The 16,894-nt window shown below is 42.9% G+C and overlaps 1 protein-coding gene across 3 annotated transcripts; it reads left to right on the top strand.

The window, feature by feature from the left end:
* The first annotated feature begins 3,098 nt into the window (after positions 1-3,098).
* On the top strand, positions 3,099-14,823 carry LOC115040397 (neuronal acetylcholine receptor subunit non-alpha-3). Of its 3 annotated transcripts, none has more exons than XM_029497377.1 (8): positions 3,099-3,155; positions 8,810-8,961; positions 10,754-10,798; positions 11,821-11,930; positions 12,039-12,552; positions 13,477-13,667; positions 13,752-13,968; positions 14,232-14,823. In XM_029497377.1, exons 3-8 carry the CDS (start codon positions 10,772-10,774, stop codon positions 14,361-14,363), a joined length of 1,191 nt encoding a protein of 396 aa, XP_029353237.1. In that variant the 5' UTR covers positions 3,099-3,155; positions 8,810-8,961; positions 10,754-10,771; the 3' UTR covers positions 14,364-14,823. The 3 variants fall into 3 exon arrangements, with proteins under 3 accessions (XP_029353237.1, XP_029353239.1, XP_029353238.1); XM_029497379.1 differs by lacking the exon at positions 3,099-3,155 and adding an exon at positions 4,556-4,678; XM_029497378.1 differs by lacking the exon at positions 3,099-3,155 and having other exon boundaries at positions 8,845-8,961; positions 13,477-13,686; positions 13,831-13,968.
* The last annotated feature ends 2,071 nt before the right edge of the window (positions 14,824-16,894 follow it).

Raw genomic sequence — 16,894 nt, 5'->3', positions numbered from 1 at the left:
TAAAACCCGATGTTTGATAAAAGAGTATGGAGACATTTGTTTGTTTGTTATGTTTCTCTGTGTGTGTTTGTGTAGGCAGTCAGGTGTAAATGCCTTTATGGCTTGGCATCGAGCTCTCGTCTGGTTGGATTAAAGGGCAGCAATGATTCCGCAGTGACTGAATAATCCAACATCACAATACTGTGTCTCTGTACCCATTTCTGAGGTCAGGGACAAATACATTATTCTGGAAAATCACACAAATGCAAAATATGTTTCCCATGGTGCTATCTGCTACACTTAACCCCCCATTCAGAACAGAAGAAAAGGAGCAGGAAGCAGCCTGATGAAAAGCTATAATGAAGTAGGACAAAGAAAGCAAGAACTCATTCCTTTGCTCCAAAATTCTCAGAAATTTTGCCAAGAAAAAAAATGATGGAGCTTTTCATAATTAAAACGCAGATTGGTTTCATCAACCTCCCCCCTCTGTTGATGACCTAAAGTTGAACTCATTTTCTGAATTAACATGGACTGGAAGTGGAATAAGAACAATAATTTGTTTGGCTTGGTTAGATACTCAGGGAGGATGTGCCTACTTGATTATTATGTATGTGATTGTGGTATGTTGGACCCCCCCCCCCCCCCCTCGGATAAACCTTGGCACCAACACAACAGTGATCAGGTGTCCCAGTATTACAGCGTTAAATAAGACAGACAAAGCCAAGTGGCAGATTTCCAAGCACGTGATATCCATGGGTGCTCATGTCGATTATGAGTGAACCGTTCAAGCCCATGCGCTTGTGTGTAAGTGTGTGCGAGTGCTCGTTTGTGCGTGGGTGCAGAATGATTCACCTTGCAGTTCTTCTTCCAGATGCTGTTAGCTCAAACTTAATCAGGAGAAGGAGTCCATCTCCTTCACCCGCTTGCCATGAGTTGTTTATTAGTCAACCAACTGTTTATTTGATTGCCTGAATAAATGACACAATGCAAATAAATCTGAGCTCCCTGCTCCCTGTCAGAAGTCTGGCTCTTGGCCCTTTGCGCCTCCATGAATCTCCCCACTCATCACATTCTATCTGTTCTCTCTCAGTTGCCTTTTACACAGTGAAACATAATGCACTTTATCGTGCATGAGGAAAATGAAACTGCTAAGCCTCTCGGAAAGTCTGATTATCTTCACGTGGGTCCTATCTTCTCTCTAGCACGCCAACATCAACAGGTAATAGGTCTGGATCGATATAGAGGAGATGCGAATTTCTAAATTTCCACACCGTGTGGAAACTCTGTGCACGATCGATGGCCAGATTGCCTCATCTGCTCGGCTTGTACAGCAGGTAATTAGATAAACGGTGCTATGGTGAGCGCTCGCCTTCACCACTTTGCCTTTTGTCAGCGAAAGATGATAGCTTTGGAGTAACAACATACATAAAATAATAGCACAAGCACCTCCAGCGTTGTGCCTTCACTTGCACTGGAAATCAGGCTCTAATCAGCGTCTGTGATCCCCACGTACATTAGGGGCTTTAATCAGATTTGGTGTCAGGATGTGATGTGGCAAAGTTAATTCTTCCAGTCATCTGGGATCCTCTTTTCACTCCACTGATCGGTGTCCTCATCATATTAGCATCAGGATTCACTTTCGCATGAAACCGTTTGTGCTTTCGGCCTCGCCCACAGTCTATAGCATGACTACGGGACTGTATGGTGTTTCGTGACAGGGCGCAGCATGGCATGCATAAGTGAGAGTCAGTGTGCAGCTGAATGCACGCAGCATCAAATTGCACTCTGTGTTGATTTATGATAATTTGCAGACTCACTGCCTATAAAACAGTGTGATGGTCCTCTGAGAGGAAGCTTACAGGTAACTGCTCCTTAAAAGTCGACGGAGCCATTCATCATAAACTAAAGTGCTTCATGATGTCTGTGAGTGTTACTCAGTCAGCAAAGTTGTTTAATGCGTAGTGTCTTTTTCTCTTCATGTGAACTTTGGTGCAGTAACTTTATCTGGACTCAAGGATGAGGACACATTTGTGGCTGATTTCAGTTGTCAGCCATGTTCAGGTGTGAAGCCATTATAGCACTTCTGTCCACCGATTTAAGCCACTTCAAGATTTACAGTTGAACTCTAAGTCAAGCCTGGACTTACATCATTACACAAAGCTCTCAACGTGTTTTTATGTGAATGACGTTCTGTTCTGGTCGGAGCTAGATGAATTTTAGAGTGAAAGGAGCTAGAGGCCTCTAATATATAATATAATAAGTGTGGTCTCGGGAGTCTGACTACCCAGAATACACTTTGCTTCATGATTTTGTGCTTTCATTAACTGTAACTATGACTTCTTACTATATTCAACAGTTTTAGCTAATCATAGTTTACTTGTGAGAAGGTCAGCCTTTACTTCCTGTTATTAGAGCCATGGATGCCAACAGAAAATTGTCTGAATTTTATAAGTGACATGAAAATCATTGGCATTGATAATTATAAGGAATTTTGCTGAGTCATCCATACTGTCATTGTTGTGTGGTAACAGATCTCTTCATGCTTTACACTGTCTGTTTCTCACGAACAGGTGGGATTCAAAATGACACTGACCTTAATTCATGAGACAGTGCGCGAGTGAAATCTGATGTTTGTCCTGATATGAAATTCTTCTGTAATGAAATCATAGTTATAACTTTATTTTAAACAAGCCATGCGTGTAAAAGTGGGCTGTTTAAACAACACCTGAGTTTGTAGCTTGGCGGAATTCCGAGCAGCATTTATTTATTTATCTCCTGATTTATGAATCCACCCCTGTCCTCCCCCAGGCGGTCGTCCCTCCATCCCCTGACGGGCCGGCCCTCCTCCCTCCCGCCCTCAGTTCCACTGCTCCGGCAGCATCTCTGCACACGCACACGCACACACACACACTGGAGAAGAGACAGAACCGGAGGAAGGGAGGAATCAGCCGCTCCACAGGGTGAGGGAGCTGCACCGACGCGCGGCTTCCTCCCCCCTCCAGCTCCAGGTCAGAGATCCGGCGGAGGTCCCGACCGGAGAGATGCAGACTGCAGAGCTGACTGAGCTGTGATCTGATCCGATCCATCGGATTCGTCGGCCGTCAGAGAGCACAGAATGAAGTTTGCGGTCGCGGCGTTGTGGCTGTGCCTGGTCCTCGGGAAGACGGCCACGGAAGGTAAGGAACCGTCCTGCAGAGTTAAACTGATAGGCAGGCGCCTGGCTGAGGGCTGAATCCAGCGGTGGTTGCGCTTTGAATGGCGTGTGAGGCAGCGGGGTCAGGTGAGAGGAGCACATCGGTGATTTATCAGCTGGAGGACAAGCTGGAGCCAGAAGCCCGATCCAGGAGAGACATGAGGGACAAAACGGCATTTAATAAAGGAGAGGAGAAATCCCTCACGTAATACAGCTGCGACTCACGTTTGTCTCACAGGCTTTGTTGTGAAAGTGAAGAAGGACATTATTGTGCTTCAGTGGTGTGTGTGTGTGTGTGTGTGTGTGTGTTGACATCAGTTCTGACATGGAGAGGCTCTTGGCAGCACATGCTGTAGGTTACAGTACTGTGTGTGTGAGTGAGGGACCTGGAGATGGAGAGAGACTGCTGAGATGAGTTGATAAAGATAATTAATTCACCTTCAATGACCAAATGGCTCCTGCAGTGTCAGTCCACACTTAAATCCAAGAGGGAGCACATATTAAACTAATCTTCACTCCAAAACGACTTTTGACGTACAGGTTCATGTCTGAGACTGTTTGCCTCCAACTCCATACACCAGGCAGGGATGGTGAGCGTGTTTTCTCAGAAATAATCCTCCCATCACTCCGGTTTCCTTAAGCACTGTTTGCTTAAGCAGGAAGTAGTTCATCCCACAGTGAGGCTTTGGTGTGTTGTACATGTGTAGGTTCAGAGCAGTTTATATGACACGCTTGGGGTCACCTGTAGTCATATGATCATCGGTGTGTTTGTCTTTGTGTGAACCAAGGTGTGTGGGCATGTGCAGGGGGAAACACTTTTTCTGATTTTTACACTGGAACAGCCAGTTCCACGTGCCACTTGCTGAAACAATGTATTTCAGTGGATTTGTGAAATATGCACAAGTTGTCACTCCAATGTTACAACGATCACAGCGCGCAGGTCGTGAAATGTCTAAAATACACATCATTAATCCATGAAATACTCCAAATGAAAAATATTATTTATCAGTCCTCTTATTGTGACTGTTGCCACAGCATCTGGCCCTTTCTTTGACAGATTTGTCCTTTTATTTAATCTGAAGCCCTCCCCAGCAAAGGAAAGGGGACTCCACTGTCTTACTCTTTCTGATATTCTGTAAACAAACACGTTTTATTGACCTTTAGCATGCAACTGGTTATCATTAATTTAACATGTAATCTAGTGTATGTAGGCCTAATACATTATCAAATATTGTCCTTATTCTCTTTTTTTATTATTATTATTATTATTATTTTTTTTTAGAATAATGAACAAGAGCTGGCGCGAGAGAGAAACGTGCCAAACTGTGCTGAACATTTATCTGAGTTACTGCCTCTCTTGTTTGATGTGACAGATTTCTTGTGCATCAGCGCCAGAGGGGGAAAAAAAAATCCTGTGAAGACATCAAACAGTTGGTTGAGTAAACAATGAGCTCATAAAGCTTTGGTGTGATATTTGGTGACCAAGCAACACAGAGGAAGAAAAAGGTAATGATTTATCTTGAAGATCTCTGCTATGTACAATGAAAGAATTAGAATAAAAGTCGACGACGACGCTACAATGACCGCATGTGTTTTCACCCCATCGGTACTCGCCTGACAGCCAGTTTGACACATATTAGTCATTTCTATTTTTAGCCCACAGAGCATTCTGGCAATACTCGTTTGGATTCTTAGACATTTGGTCTCAGGACAGTATCCAAAAACATACATCCAACAGTAAAGCTAAATATTTCACCTTAAAAAACACTTTTGGCCTTAAATTTTTCTGGTTCAAATGTAGCTCCTTTAATGATAACAAGAAGACAGTGTAACAGGGAAATGTGCACAGTGAGTGTAAGCACCACAGCTTTTTTCTGATTGGAGAAATTCAAGGTGCGACAACCATCCTGTGTTACAACAGTCCCTGGTCTCCCCTACAATCTTCAAGGGTATTATGACTGATGGGGTCCACCACTGTGGAAGGTCACCATTGGGCTCCCTTCCTGTTGCATTGTGGGCAGATTTTTCTGTTCCTTTGTGTCTCGTGTTTCCTGCATCTGAAAATGTCCCGCCTACCAAGGGTGTGTGTGAGCCTCTCAGCAGAAAGTGAGGAACAAACACAAAGTTACACTACAAAGAAAAAAAAAAAAAAAAAACGGCTCCCCTTTGTTTTCCCTGCCATCCTATTACCCCTCTCAGTGGTACATCCCAATGTGGTTGCACAGTTAACAGATGGTGGGGTGTCAAAGTGATCATACCATTGTGTCGCCCACAATGCGAGGGGGGGGGGGTTCGGATTGAGGCAGGGTATTTTGATGCTGGGTTGCCCCCTTGTGTCTCTATTAAACACCCACAAACAGTAACTTCTTTTTCACGCTCGTGATCACACGCACAGCTCGCACTCAGCCATTCTCCATCTTCTTATGCCGTCCATATAGACAGTGAAGGCATACGCATTGTTGCAAACACACAGACACACACTAATGCATCATGATTTCCTCACAGTGATTCAAACCCAGCCCTCCCCCTAGTCATCAGACTGGGCATGTTAGTCAATACTCTTAACCTTAACCACACACACACACACACACACACACGCACACACACACGTCTCTCAGCCTCTGGAGGCTGAGGCAGCAGGTTAATGTAGAAGAATCCACCCCCACCATATTTGGCTCCTGTTTTCTTGTTGATGAGGATTTTGAGGCAGATCTGCTTCCTGTCTGAAGGAGAGATGGTAGATTCAGCGGGCGTCCTCTGATTTCCGATTACTAACTGAGCTCCATACAGTGTATCTGATGCAATGGGAGGTAATCTGAAAAAGGCGAATGCTGTTCAGATTCCAAACAAACTCAAAAGGAAGCAGGAGGAGACTGAGGAAAGGCAAAAATAATGCTAATGTGAGTGTCAGGTTTGGCTAAGGAGGGATGCACGGAATAAAATAATTCCCCTGCTAAGACTGCAATTTTAATCAAGAAATGTGAGTCCAACATTGTTATACCATATGACCATGATAGAAAATCGACAATCTTTGAAACATAAAGCTGGTGATCGTTCAAGTTCCATGGATTGACCAAATTCAGCAACTAGTAATTGGCTAACTGTGTGTTCAAGGCCTGAAGCGGCCTTTTTTTTTCCCAGTCGTCTAATATGAACCGTTGAGGTGTCCTTTGATGTGTTACCTATAGTGGCAGCTGCACCTGCAGCTCACATGGTGACAATATCAAACGTGCACACTCCCCAGAGAGCAGCATACCCACCTTTGTCACCATGGTGATGGTCATGGCTTAAAACCCAGAACCATCATCATGATGCATGAGATGGCCTTCGTCTTTGTGGCTACAAAAATAATGATGCGGTTGAGTTTTCCAAACGCTCATGGATAAGAAAGAAAGAACATGAGGTTTCCTGCATCTGGGTGCTGTATTTTGTTGACCCGTCCTCCTCCTGACATGTTCCGTGCACGTGACTAAGGTTTACAACCCATTCCTCGCGATTAGTTGGATTGAGATTGACCTTAGTTCGGGTTAGGGTTAGCTTAGTAGAAAGAATTGCAAGACAGACTTATATGTTGTATATCATTGAATTTTTTGACCTTGAGAGTAATGACAATAATAATAATAATAATAATAATAGCACAAAAAACAAATTGACAATTGGGCCTAACCTTAACAAATCCAACAAATAACCAAATGAGAAAATATGGGATTGTCACCTTTACAGATAATGAAAACTGAGGCCATCTTAATCTAGAAAGACAAACCAACACAAAGAAAGAAAATGAAACTGTTGTTCTATCATTACCTTGTCTGTCCCTGTGGTGTATCCCTCGTGCTTTTAGCCTGAGAAATAAGGTTTCTATCTGCCGTAGCAGCGTAAATGTGAAGCTGATGTATGTAGCAGGGAGGATGTTAGGGAATTTTATTCCTAGTACAGATTGAAATGTGAATTTGTTTTCGCTCCTATCGGTTGTGCTGTCTGGTCTCATTCCCTCTGCCTGAGTTAACTTCTCCTTCAGACGCAACCTCTTCCCTTCCTCCCGTTCTCAGACACTGGAGGGAATTGCTCGGGGGTCACTCTCTCCTTCCCTTATCAGCTCTTTCCACTCTTCTGCTCCATTCCCCTTGTTTGAGAGGCTGTTGATTTGAAATTTCCTTTCTGTCTATCAGCCTCAGCTGCAACACCACCACTGGCAGTGCCAAATATCTCCCTCTTATGGGGACAAACGCCCTGAGCTGATAGAGCCACTCAGTTTCAATGAGAGCAGCTTAACTCCATATACCACAGATTGCTCTGAGCATCCAGCGGAGACCACTGTCATCTTCATCTTAGTTTCACAGTGAGTAGCAGAGAAGGGTGTCTTGCTGAAGGACAGTTATCAGGAGAGTCATTAAAGTCCTTCAACAGTGAGAAGTCAAGAGACTATACTGTGTTTTCGGAAAGCAAGGTGCTCCTTTATGGTCCCTGGGTTTTCCCTACATTCCAACAAAACTGGATTACACATTATACACTTTATTTATTCTGTAAAATGTAACATGTTCTATATTTTTCTGCCACAGAGACCTGATATCTCCCAGCTGTCAGCCCCTGAACAGTGGCTGTTGAAGTGAAGGCGCTCTTCCTTCTTCTCCTCCATCGTACCATCTCGTGTTCAGTGCGAACGTCACTCTTTAACTGACTATTATGTCTTGTGCCTGGCTGCACAAATCGTTCTGAGCTCAGCTCATCTCCCCTGGCCATTGTTCTGTCTCAGGTGATCATGTCAACATGATCATTTTGTCAGCCCTGGGAGATGAGATGCATTCGCTTGGGCATGACCAGCTGTCAGGTCAGGGTTGACTGTGTGTGTGTGTGTGTGTGTTTGCAGCCCTGACTTAAGTTTTTCATCCACTTTATTTTGAGACTCTGGAGAGGTGATTCACTTAGTTCATGCATGACTTGATTCGTTTTTAAAATCATGTCAGGCTGGGAAGAAGACAACATTTATGCGCACATCTGTCTGCGCATCTGTGCACATGAATATTACATGTAACTTGCCATACATTCCAGGTCACAGTGAGGGTGACTAGATCCAAAGATGACTAGATCCTAGTTCCAAACCACTAGATAGTTTGGAACAAAAGATTGCGTAGCCAGTCAAAGTTTCCTAATGACATTGTGACTTCCTGACCTTTCCCTGTTTTCCTGCCCTGCATGTGTCAGATAGTGATGTGTTAGATGCCATCAAAAACTTCAGAATGGGTGATCAGGAAGTTTTATTCAGACATTTATGTTCCACTCAGTGTGAATTATTGCCACTTTTGTGGTCCCTTAATTCATAATTTAATGCATCTGTCAAATCAGAACTTCTGCTTGTCCAACACTTTGGCCATATGAGCACTCTAAACTAAGACATGGCCAGTATTATGCAGTATCTGTTAAATGTTACATCAGCTTTTCTTGGTCTTATGTTATAGTATATATCAGGGTTTTGACCTTTAATGGAGACAGTTGGTGATGTCATCAATCCAAAAGTAGTTGGGAACTTTAATGTGACATTAATTGGCTTTACTTTACAAGCCTCAGCACTAATTCATAGCTACAGTGATGTTTTATGCTCAAAATTATTACTTCTGCCTCTTGTGCTCTTCCCTCCAGCCCAGGAAGACTTTGTGTCGCTAGCTGAGTTGGAGTATTCCTTATTGCGGAACCTCTTCAGGGGTTACCAGAAGTGGGTTCGGCCTGTTCAGCATGCCAATGACACCATCACAGTACGCTTTGGACTCAAGATCTCACAGCTGGTTGATGTGGTAAGGACATGACGCTCACACTCACACTCACACTGACACACACACACACACACACACACACACACACACACACACACACACACAGGTTGGTTCAAGTGTAATGTGACTTTTTTTTGTAGAGAGAATACATACTGAGTAATGTGTTTCTCCAACAACAGTTCATTTATGCCGATGTCTTCAAACTCATCTTCACTCATCTATGTGGACATGCTGAAGCCTTGAATGACTTATTAAATCACATGACTTCAGTGTTCTCAATGACTGCTCTCACAGTGTCCTTGCCATACATTACGCACCATTTTGATATTAGTCAGAGGGTATTTACATCCTTAGCACTGTTGAGCAAGCTGGAGCCAGGCGCTGTGGCTTTAATACTTCCAGAAGAGTAAACCTTCACTTTCTTAAATCTGTATGAAGCTGTTAGGGAAACTCGCAGCAAGTTATTAAAATTGTCTGACAGAATGTGGGTAATGAAGTAGTATTAGTATTGTACTCTAATGAGGATTTGTTGTTATTTTTTCTCATGAAGAAGGTAGGAAGGAAGGAAGGAGGTGAAGAAATAAAGCTTAACATCATAATAGTAGCACTACTACTGTTGAAGGAGTAAAATACAAAGAAGCTAAGAGAGGATGTTTGTTAGGGGAGTCTAACAGAGGGACTGTATCACAGAGGCTGCACTAAAGACAGAAGTGTGAAGAGAAATCAGTAGGAGGGTGAGGAGCCGAGGGATTTAAAGGGCAAAAGACAGGAAGAGAGAGGAGGAGTGGCTAAGGGAGAGGTCCAAAGTGGTCTTTCATAGCAGCAGCCAGAGGATGTAATGTGGCCATCAGGCAGAGTGGAACCAGATCACATTTATTATTTAGAGGACACGTACACACACACACACACACACACACACACACACACACACACACACAAAAGCTGCTCACCGCAACACCACAAGGGATTAAAACTTGACTAGTGTGCATCAGCATCCAACGTTTGCGTTGATGAGATGGAGAAATTGCATTTGGGATAGTTCCATCTTGTGGTATCTTCACTGAACTACTTTCACATTTAAAAAACAAAAAGTGTAGCTGGTAAAGTGAAGACTGCATGTTATCCCCAATTTTCAAGCTCTCTTGTCAAATAAAGCCAGAAAATAACTTTTATGAAAAAAACCAACCCCAACAGAAACTCAGCTTCTCAGCTTAATTGTTATTCACAGTGGATAGTTTTGCAATTAGCTTTGCTTCAATGCTGAAAGCAAACACACCACAACACTGATCCCACTTTTTTTTTTTTTTTTTTACATTTGTTAGAGCATCTTCCTGCAAAGACCTTTAGTTCACAATGTAAACCTTTCTAAATTTCTCTCTCACTCCTTCTCCATTGCCCTCTTGTGTCTCTCTCTGCTTGTTTCATCCAGCTTATATCAGCACTTCATTTTTGCCAAAAGGAGCAACAGTACATATATTCGTTTTGGCAGTAATGTGGTCATTGAGGAACAGCTTCAACATCTCTCCCTTCCTCTCATTAAGTGGTGTAGATCTATCTCAAAGACACTTAACCCCTGAGCTGTTCCAGTCTTTTTCCATTGTGGCAAGCAAGAGAAGCAATTAAAACCACTGTGAGAAAAAAAAAAATCTTCTTTTGACTAAGTTTAAGTGCTTTCTTTCATCTCTCTCAAATTTTTGTCTCTCGCTTTTGAATTGCTCCTCACCTTTTCATTAGCCTCTTCTGTCGCTCACAGGAAGCGCTGCAGAGATTTCTAAACACTGAACACAAATGTCTTCCCTTTTATTCCCTGCAGGATGAAAAGAACCAGCTGATGACAACAAATGTCTGGCTGTGGCAGGTAAAGATGAACATTATCCAGACAGTTCACGGAGAGCTGGTGTTTAAATTGTGGTGTGTGAGAATGACTATGATTACTATGATCCATTTAGATACTAAACTTTCGTACATGTGAAAATATTGCTAATAATTCCATTGGAAAGAGTGAAGTGTGAAAACCATAATCAGTCAATCAACAAGGAGTTCTCTCCTATAAGGTCACTGCGAGGCCTAGGTTTTGATGCACCTACAGTTTTCTGCTGAAACTACTGGAGCCATACATACTGCCTCATAAAGGCAGACCTTGGGCGGTCAGAAACAATTTGCTCTGTGTTTTCAGAATCAGTGCTTGATCATAGTTGCACATCCCTCTCCTTCACCTTCTCCTTTTCTTCTCTTCTTGAGATCTATAGATCTCTATACTGTAGATCTATCATTGACATCGCTAGCCCTGGCTGAAGTGGGTCATATCTTTGCTCTGGTTTCTTAGTTTTCAAATAAATTCTTTTATTGGTGCTTCTCTCGGTACCTCAGTGCACCCAGACATCTGAAGCCAACTAGCCCAGCTTTGCTGACTAAACAGGGAAGAGCAGCATTTAACCTTGTTCTGCTCTGACTTTCACTTCCTATCCATGTATAAAACTTTCCTTATTGCATTTTATGGAATCATATTTTTTTCCTCTGCAGCTGAACTGTAAAATTTACTATCCTCTTTTATCTGTTTTACTCAAGCCGGATTCATCGTATCTTCTTTATTATTTTATGTTTTCCTTTTTGTATGAGTAGTTTTGTTTAAACTTTTTTCTCTTTCATGGACTTCACTTTCGGCAGCCTCTTTTTTGGCTTTCTTAAATTGAACTTGTTTACTGAATACGATGTTCATATAGTGGCAATAAGCAAACTGAGGACTACGAAAAACAGACATAAGTTCTCATTAGATGTGTGCAGTCAACAATCCGTCGCTGTCGGTTGTGCTGAAGTGGAAAAGCTGCACCTGCATCCCAACTAAACACAAAATGCTTTTCTGTGGATTTATTCTTGTAGGAGTGGATTGATGTGAAGCTGAAGTGGGACCCAGAAGACTATGGAGGTATTACATCCATTAGAGTGCCCTCAGAGACTATATGGCTGCCTGACATCGTCCTGTATGAAAAGTGAGTTGTGCAGCGCTAAATAAAATTGACTTCCCTAATTGATATCTCTGCCACTCTCTAGTCCACATCCTGTATTTCTTTTCCTTCTCCTTTCCCCTTGATTTACAGTGCGGACGGTCGCTTCGAAGGTTCTTTGATGACCAAGGCCATTGTGCGCTGGGATGGTACCATAACATGGACTCCACCTGCCAGCTACAAGTCCTCCTGCACCATGGACGTCACCTTCTTCCCCTTCGACCGACAGAACTGCTCCATGAAGTTTGGCTCCTGGACCTATGATGGAAACATGGTGGACCTGGTCCTGGTGGACCACTACGTGGACCGTAAGGACTTCTTCGATAACGGCGAGTGGGAGATCCTCAACGCCACGGGAGTGAAGGGGAGCAGGAGGGATGGGGTGTACTGGTACCCTTTTATCACCTACTCCTTCATCCTCAAGAGGTTGCCCTTGTTCTACACCCTCTTCCTCATCATCCCCTGCCTCGGCCTGTCCTTTCTGACTGTGCTGGTGTTCTATTTACCATCAGACGAAGGAGAGAAGCTGTCACTTTCCACATCTGTGCTGGTGTCACTCACTGTGTTTCTTCTGGTCATAGAAGAAATCATCCCTTCATCCTCAAAGGTACATCCTAAGGGTTATTCAATTGAAAGCTATTTTCATATCAGAGTTTCTATTCTGCTTTAAAGCTACCCAACATCTCCCTGTGTTCATTTATCCTCATTGTAATCTTAATTGCAGTATGTTGCAATTAACACAGATCACAACCAGAGACCTAGAGCCCTAGTCAGTGACCTTCAGCTTAAACTAAATGTCAACTCAATTAACAGGCTTCTGACTTCAGATGTATCCCATTTGAGAAAGAGTTTAAAAAAGAAACAGCGCTAAAATGTATTCACTTTTCTCTAAACAGTCCGCTACAACCTTACAATTCATGCTGTTGAAAAGGTAACCATCCATCCAGCCGTCATATCTTTCATCTTTATGAGGAAGGAGCCAACACCTGACACTGACTGAGGGCAAGTTTGGGTTGAGACCATTGCATCACTGGCAAAGTAAATCCTAAAATCAACTCTGGCAGTCTTAAATCAAGTATCCAAAAGCCATACACAAGTAAAAATACAGTTACCTTACTAGAAAGTGGCTCAAGTAAAAGTGAATGTCATCTACTAGAATAATACTGGAGTGAAATTCTTAAAGTAGCTGACATTTACTGTATGTGCACATCAAAAGTAATTTGACATTAAATCTACTAAAATGAAAAGTATTTTTTGACAAGGACATTTTCAGATTTTCACACATCAAAAAGAATTAAACCACCAACCAACACCGGATGGTCGCCTGACCTCTGCATTGATGTACCCTTAATATGTCATACTAACCTGGCAGGCCGGGTTGGCTTGCAAATTTTAGTTTTTTTTTAAAGAGGGCTGTTTTATTGAGGCAAAGGAAACTGCTTTGTTTCTATCATTGACACAAACTGACAATTTCTAACATCAATTCACATTTTCTACTATGAAAAGTGAACACCCGTCCTTTCTGTCTCAGGTGATTCCACTGATTGGAGAGTATCTGCTCTTCATTATGATATTTGTCACCTTCTCCATCATCGTTACCGTCTTTGTCATCAATGTCCACCACCGCTCCTCTGCAACCTACCACCCCATGGCCCCCTGGGTGAAGAGCCTCTTCCTTCAGAGACTGCCCAGGCTGTTGTGCATGAGAGGCCACACTGACAGGTTGGAGAGATACCACAGAGTCAAGTGTTTTAGAAAGCACGTATGTGACATTTTTTAAACAGTTACAGTTGCCGTTGTTTGCAGATACCATTTTCCAGATATCGAGATGCGCAGCCCAGAGCTGAAGCCCCGCAGAGGTGGAGGGAGGAGAGGGGTTCCTGAGCACAGTGGCAGCCAGCGGAGGGGGCCCATCGGAGGGAAGGAGGATGAGAACCAGGCCTGGCTGGCCATGCTGGAGAAAGCTACAAATTCTGTCCGCTACATCAGCCGTCACATCAAAAAGGAACACTTCATCAGAGAGGTGACAGAGGGCGTGGGGTGAATGGGTTTAAGTGCACTTCATGCTGTTACAGCTGCGTACTTGGACAGTATCCCTCCGGATTTATGTCTCATTTGCTCTTCAGACACTGTCGTGTCCTGAGTGAACTATGGTTTCACTGTGAGAGAAAAGTCTTGAGGCTGACCCAGATTCACATCTGTGGACTTTCTCTCTTTTCTTTTTGTCCCTGTCTCTCGCTCTGTTTATTCCTCTCCTCTTCCTCTCTCACCCTTTCTCCCTCACAGGTGGTACAAGACTGGAAGTTTGTGGCTCAGGTGTTGGACAGGATTTTCCTCTGGGCCTTCCTCACAGTGTCAATACTGGGAACTATCCTCATCTTCACCCCCGCCCTGCAGATGTACCTCAGCACACCCTGATGAAGACCCTCACCTTCTCTCCAGCAGCTCATTCCTCTTGTCTGGTTTCTCTTTGACTACGACCTATTGAACAAGCCAAATAAAACATTCATACTGTGTATTTCTGTTGTAGCTACAAACCTTTACCTGCCTACAGTAAGGTTTGCAGCGTGTAATGACTGCTTGGAACTGTGATTAGATGCAGCTTGTCATTCAGTGTCTGGTGCATGCACAGGAGTGCAAAGGAGTGAGAGCAATAAGCAGTTTGTAGTAGCATGTATAATTTTCATGAATATTCATGTTTGTATAACTGTGACACTGTAATTATACATGCACAACACTCCATGAATAATGACTTGTTTTGAGTGTCACATGCACCTTGTTGTCCAGCCAGATGTACTCTGCTGTATGTGCTGTAATGATGAAGAAATCCGATGTGCAAAGTCTATCTTACAGTGTTATTTTCATTCTGCTCACAACCAGCAGGGGCCCAATGTGCTCAGTCCCCCCACAGTTGTGGTGCAAACAGTTTTTGTTTTTTGTTTTTTGTTTTTTTTTTCTAAATAAAAGCATAGGGACCGTTATTCGACATGATATTGTCCTTTGTTTAAGGTCACTATCTTAAAATACACATGTATTATCTTCAGTCTATATTGTGCTTACATGTTGCATTGTTTTGCATAAATGTCTCATCGAGTTGCCGCCTATTCTGTGCAAAACCCCCCTCCTAAGAGAGAAGACACTAATACAGGCAGACAGACCACCAGAAACATATTCCGGCCTTATTATTAAAATATTAAACATATTCAAACTTATAATCTATTCAGTGATCTTTTGTGCTGCAATCAAATTTTTGATTTTCCTCAAATTTCCAGGAACTGTCAATAATCTAATCTATTTAGACATAAATGAACATGGATTCAATAACAGGAAACTGCAGAAGGGAAACCAAATTCTGCAGCTTGATGTTCTGCTGTTAGTAATCAAGGTATGTCAGAGGAATTGTATAAAAAAAGAAACTTTACTCTGACAGGAACAGCAGATCGAATGTAATGACTCAAAAGTACAAATCCAAACAACACATAAAAACTCAAAAGTATTTGATCCAGAAAATAGTGGACACACAGGTAGACAGTCAGACACAGACAATGAATCTAAAAGGGCCAGGTTGAAGGCTGAGTCAGAAAGTCAAAGCTAAGCCAGTGAGCACAGGGGAGGTGGGACGAGAAAGAAAGGCCTAGAACACTTCCACAGGGACAAAGACGAACTGGCACAGGGAACTCATTCATTCACTCACATGGTCATTATCCCCTCCAGCACCCCACCAGGGGCTGGAGCCAATCCCATCCAATGCTCCAGGGGAGGGCGGTCCATCACAGGGCCAACACACAGAGACAGACAGAGACCAACAACCACTCACACTCACACTCAGAGCTACGGACAATTTGGAGTCACCAATAAAAATAAATATGCATGTCTTTGGACCGCAGTAACCAGAGGAAACCTGTGCCAGCACAGGGAGCCTCACACAGGCTTCACCTCACACAGATCCTGCACAGAAATACCCCAGGCCTGGGAGGCAAACCCACAAACTTCTTGCTGTGAGGCAACATTGCTAACAGGGAACAAACACACAGACTAAATACAAATACAAAGACAATCAGAAAAGGTGGGAAGACCACAAAGGCAGCCTATGAACATGAAATGTGGGGGGAAAAAACAGGTAATTCTTAAGTTAAATACATACAAAGTCAATTTAACTTTTATCCTTGATGTTTTGAAACAAAGAAAAAAAAAGGAACACCCAACCAAATGATCAAATGCAATTCATAGACTGCCTCTCTGCCTCACTCTCAATTTTAGATAACTAAAGCCCTGATCCTGTTGAGGCCACATCCCCATGTAATGACACAGTATCACCACTAAATGGCAGCAAACATCTGTCCTTCTTTGCTGCTGAGTTCTTGTGGAGCACAAGTTTCCCAAAATATAAAGATGCAATGAAATGTATTTATTTTACAGGGATATATGAGCACAGCAATATATCACATATTTATGCCAAATGACCTTTTTGTAGCCATGTTTAATGATGTATTCCGACCCACAGCATCAACCTGCTAAAGGTTAGGTTAGTATCTTGCTTAGCAAACTTACAGCCCAAAAAAATCACACCTTACACAGTGTGTACCAGCCAAATATGCAAAGCTTACAGGTTTTGTCGGTTCAGAGCAAATATTTGTAGAGATGAGCAATTGTGTGTCAAAGCATTAGAAGCCATTATCTCTACTCATGTTTATCCCAGCTGTCTGTTTTCCAAAAGGTCACATCATCATTGTAATAACAAAACAAGATGGAGGTTCACTCATTTCCCCTTCACCTATCTGGGGGTTATTTACTGCTGTACCTTTCTAATCTAACCTCCAGGGTTTTGTCACCAACCAAATACTGATACAATCGCCGGTCCCCGGTGATATTGTAATGCTTCGTGCTTTGGCCTAGTTTTTTGAAGATGTGAGTTTGTTCTCTGACGAATTAAAAATGGCTGGCGTGCT

Source organism: Echeneis naucrates, chromosome 1, assembly GCF_900963305.1.
Source record: "Echeneis naucrates chromosome 1, fEcheNa1.1, whole genome shotgun sequence".
In the NCBI taxonomy this organism is placed as follows: Eukaryota; Metazoa; Chordata; class Actinopteri; order Carangiformes; family Echeneidae; genus Echeneis; species Echeneis naucrates.
Note: the sequence above shows the minus strand (reverse complement) of the source record. Positions and strands in the feature narration are given on the sequence as shown.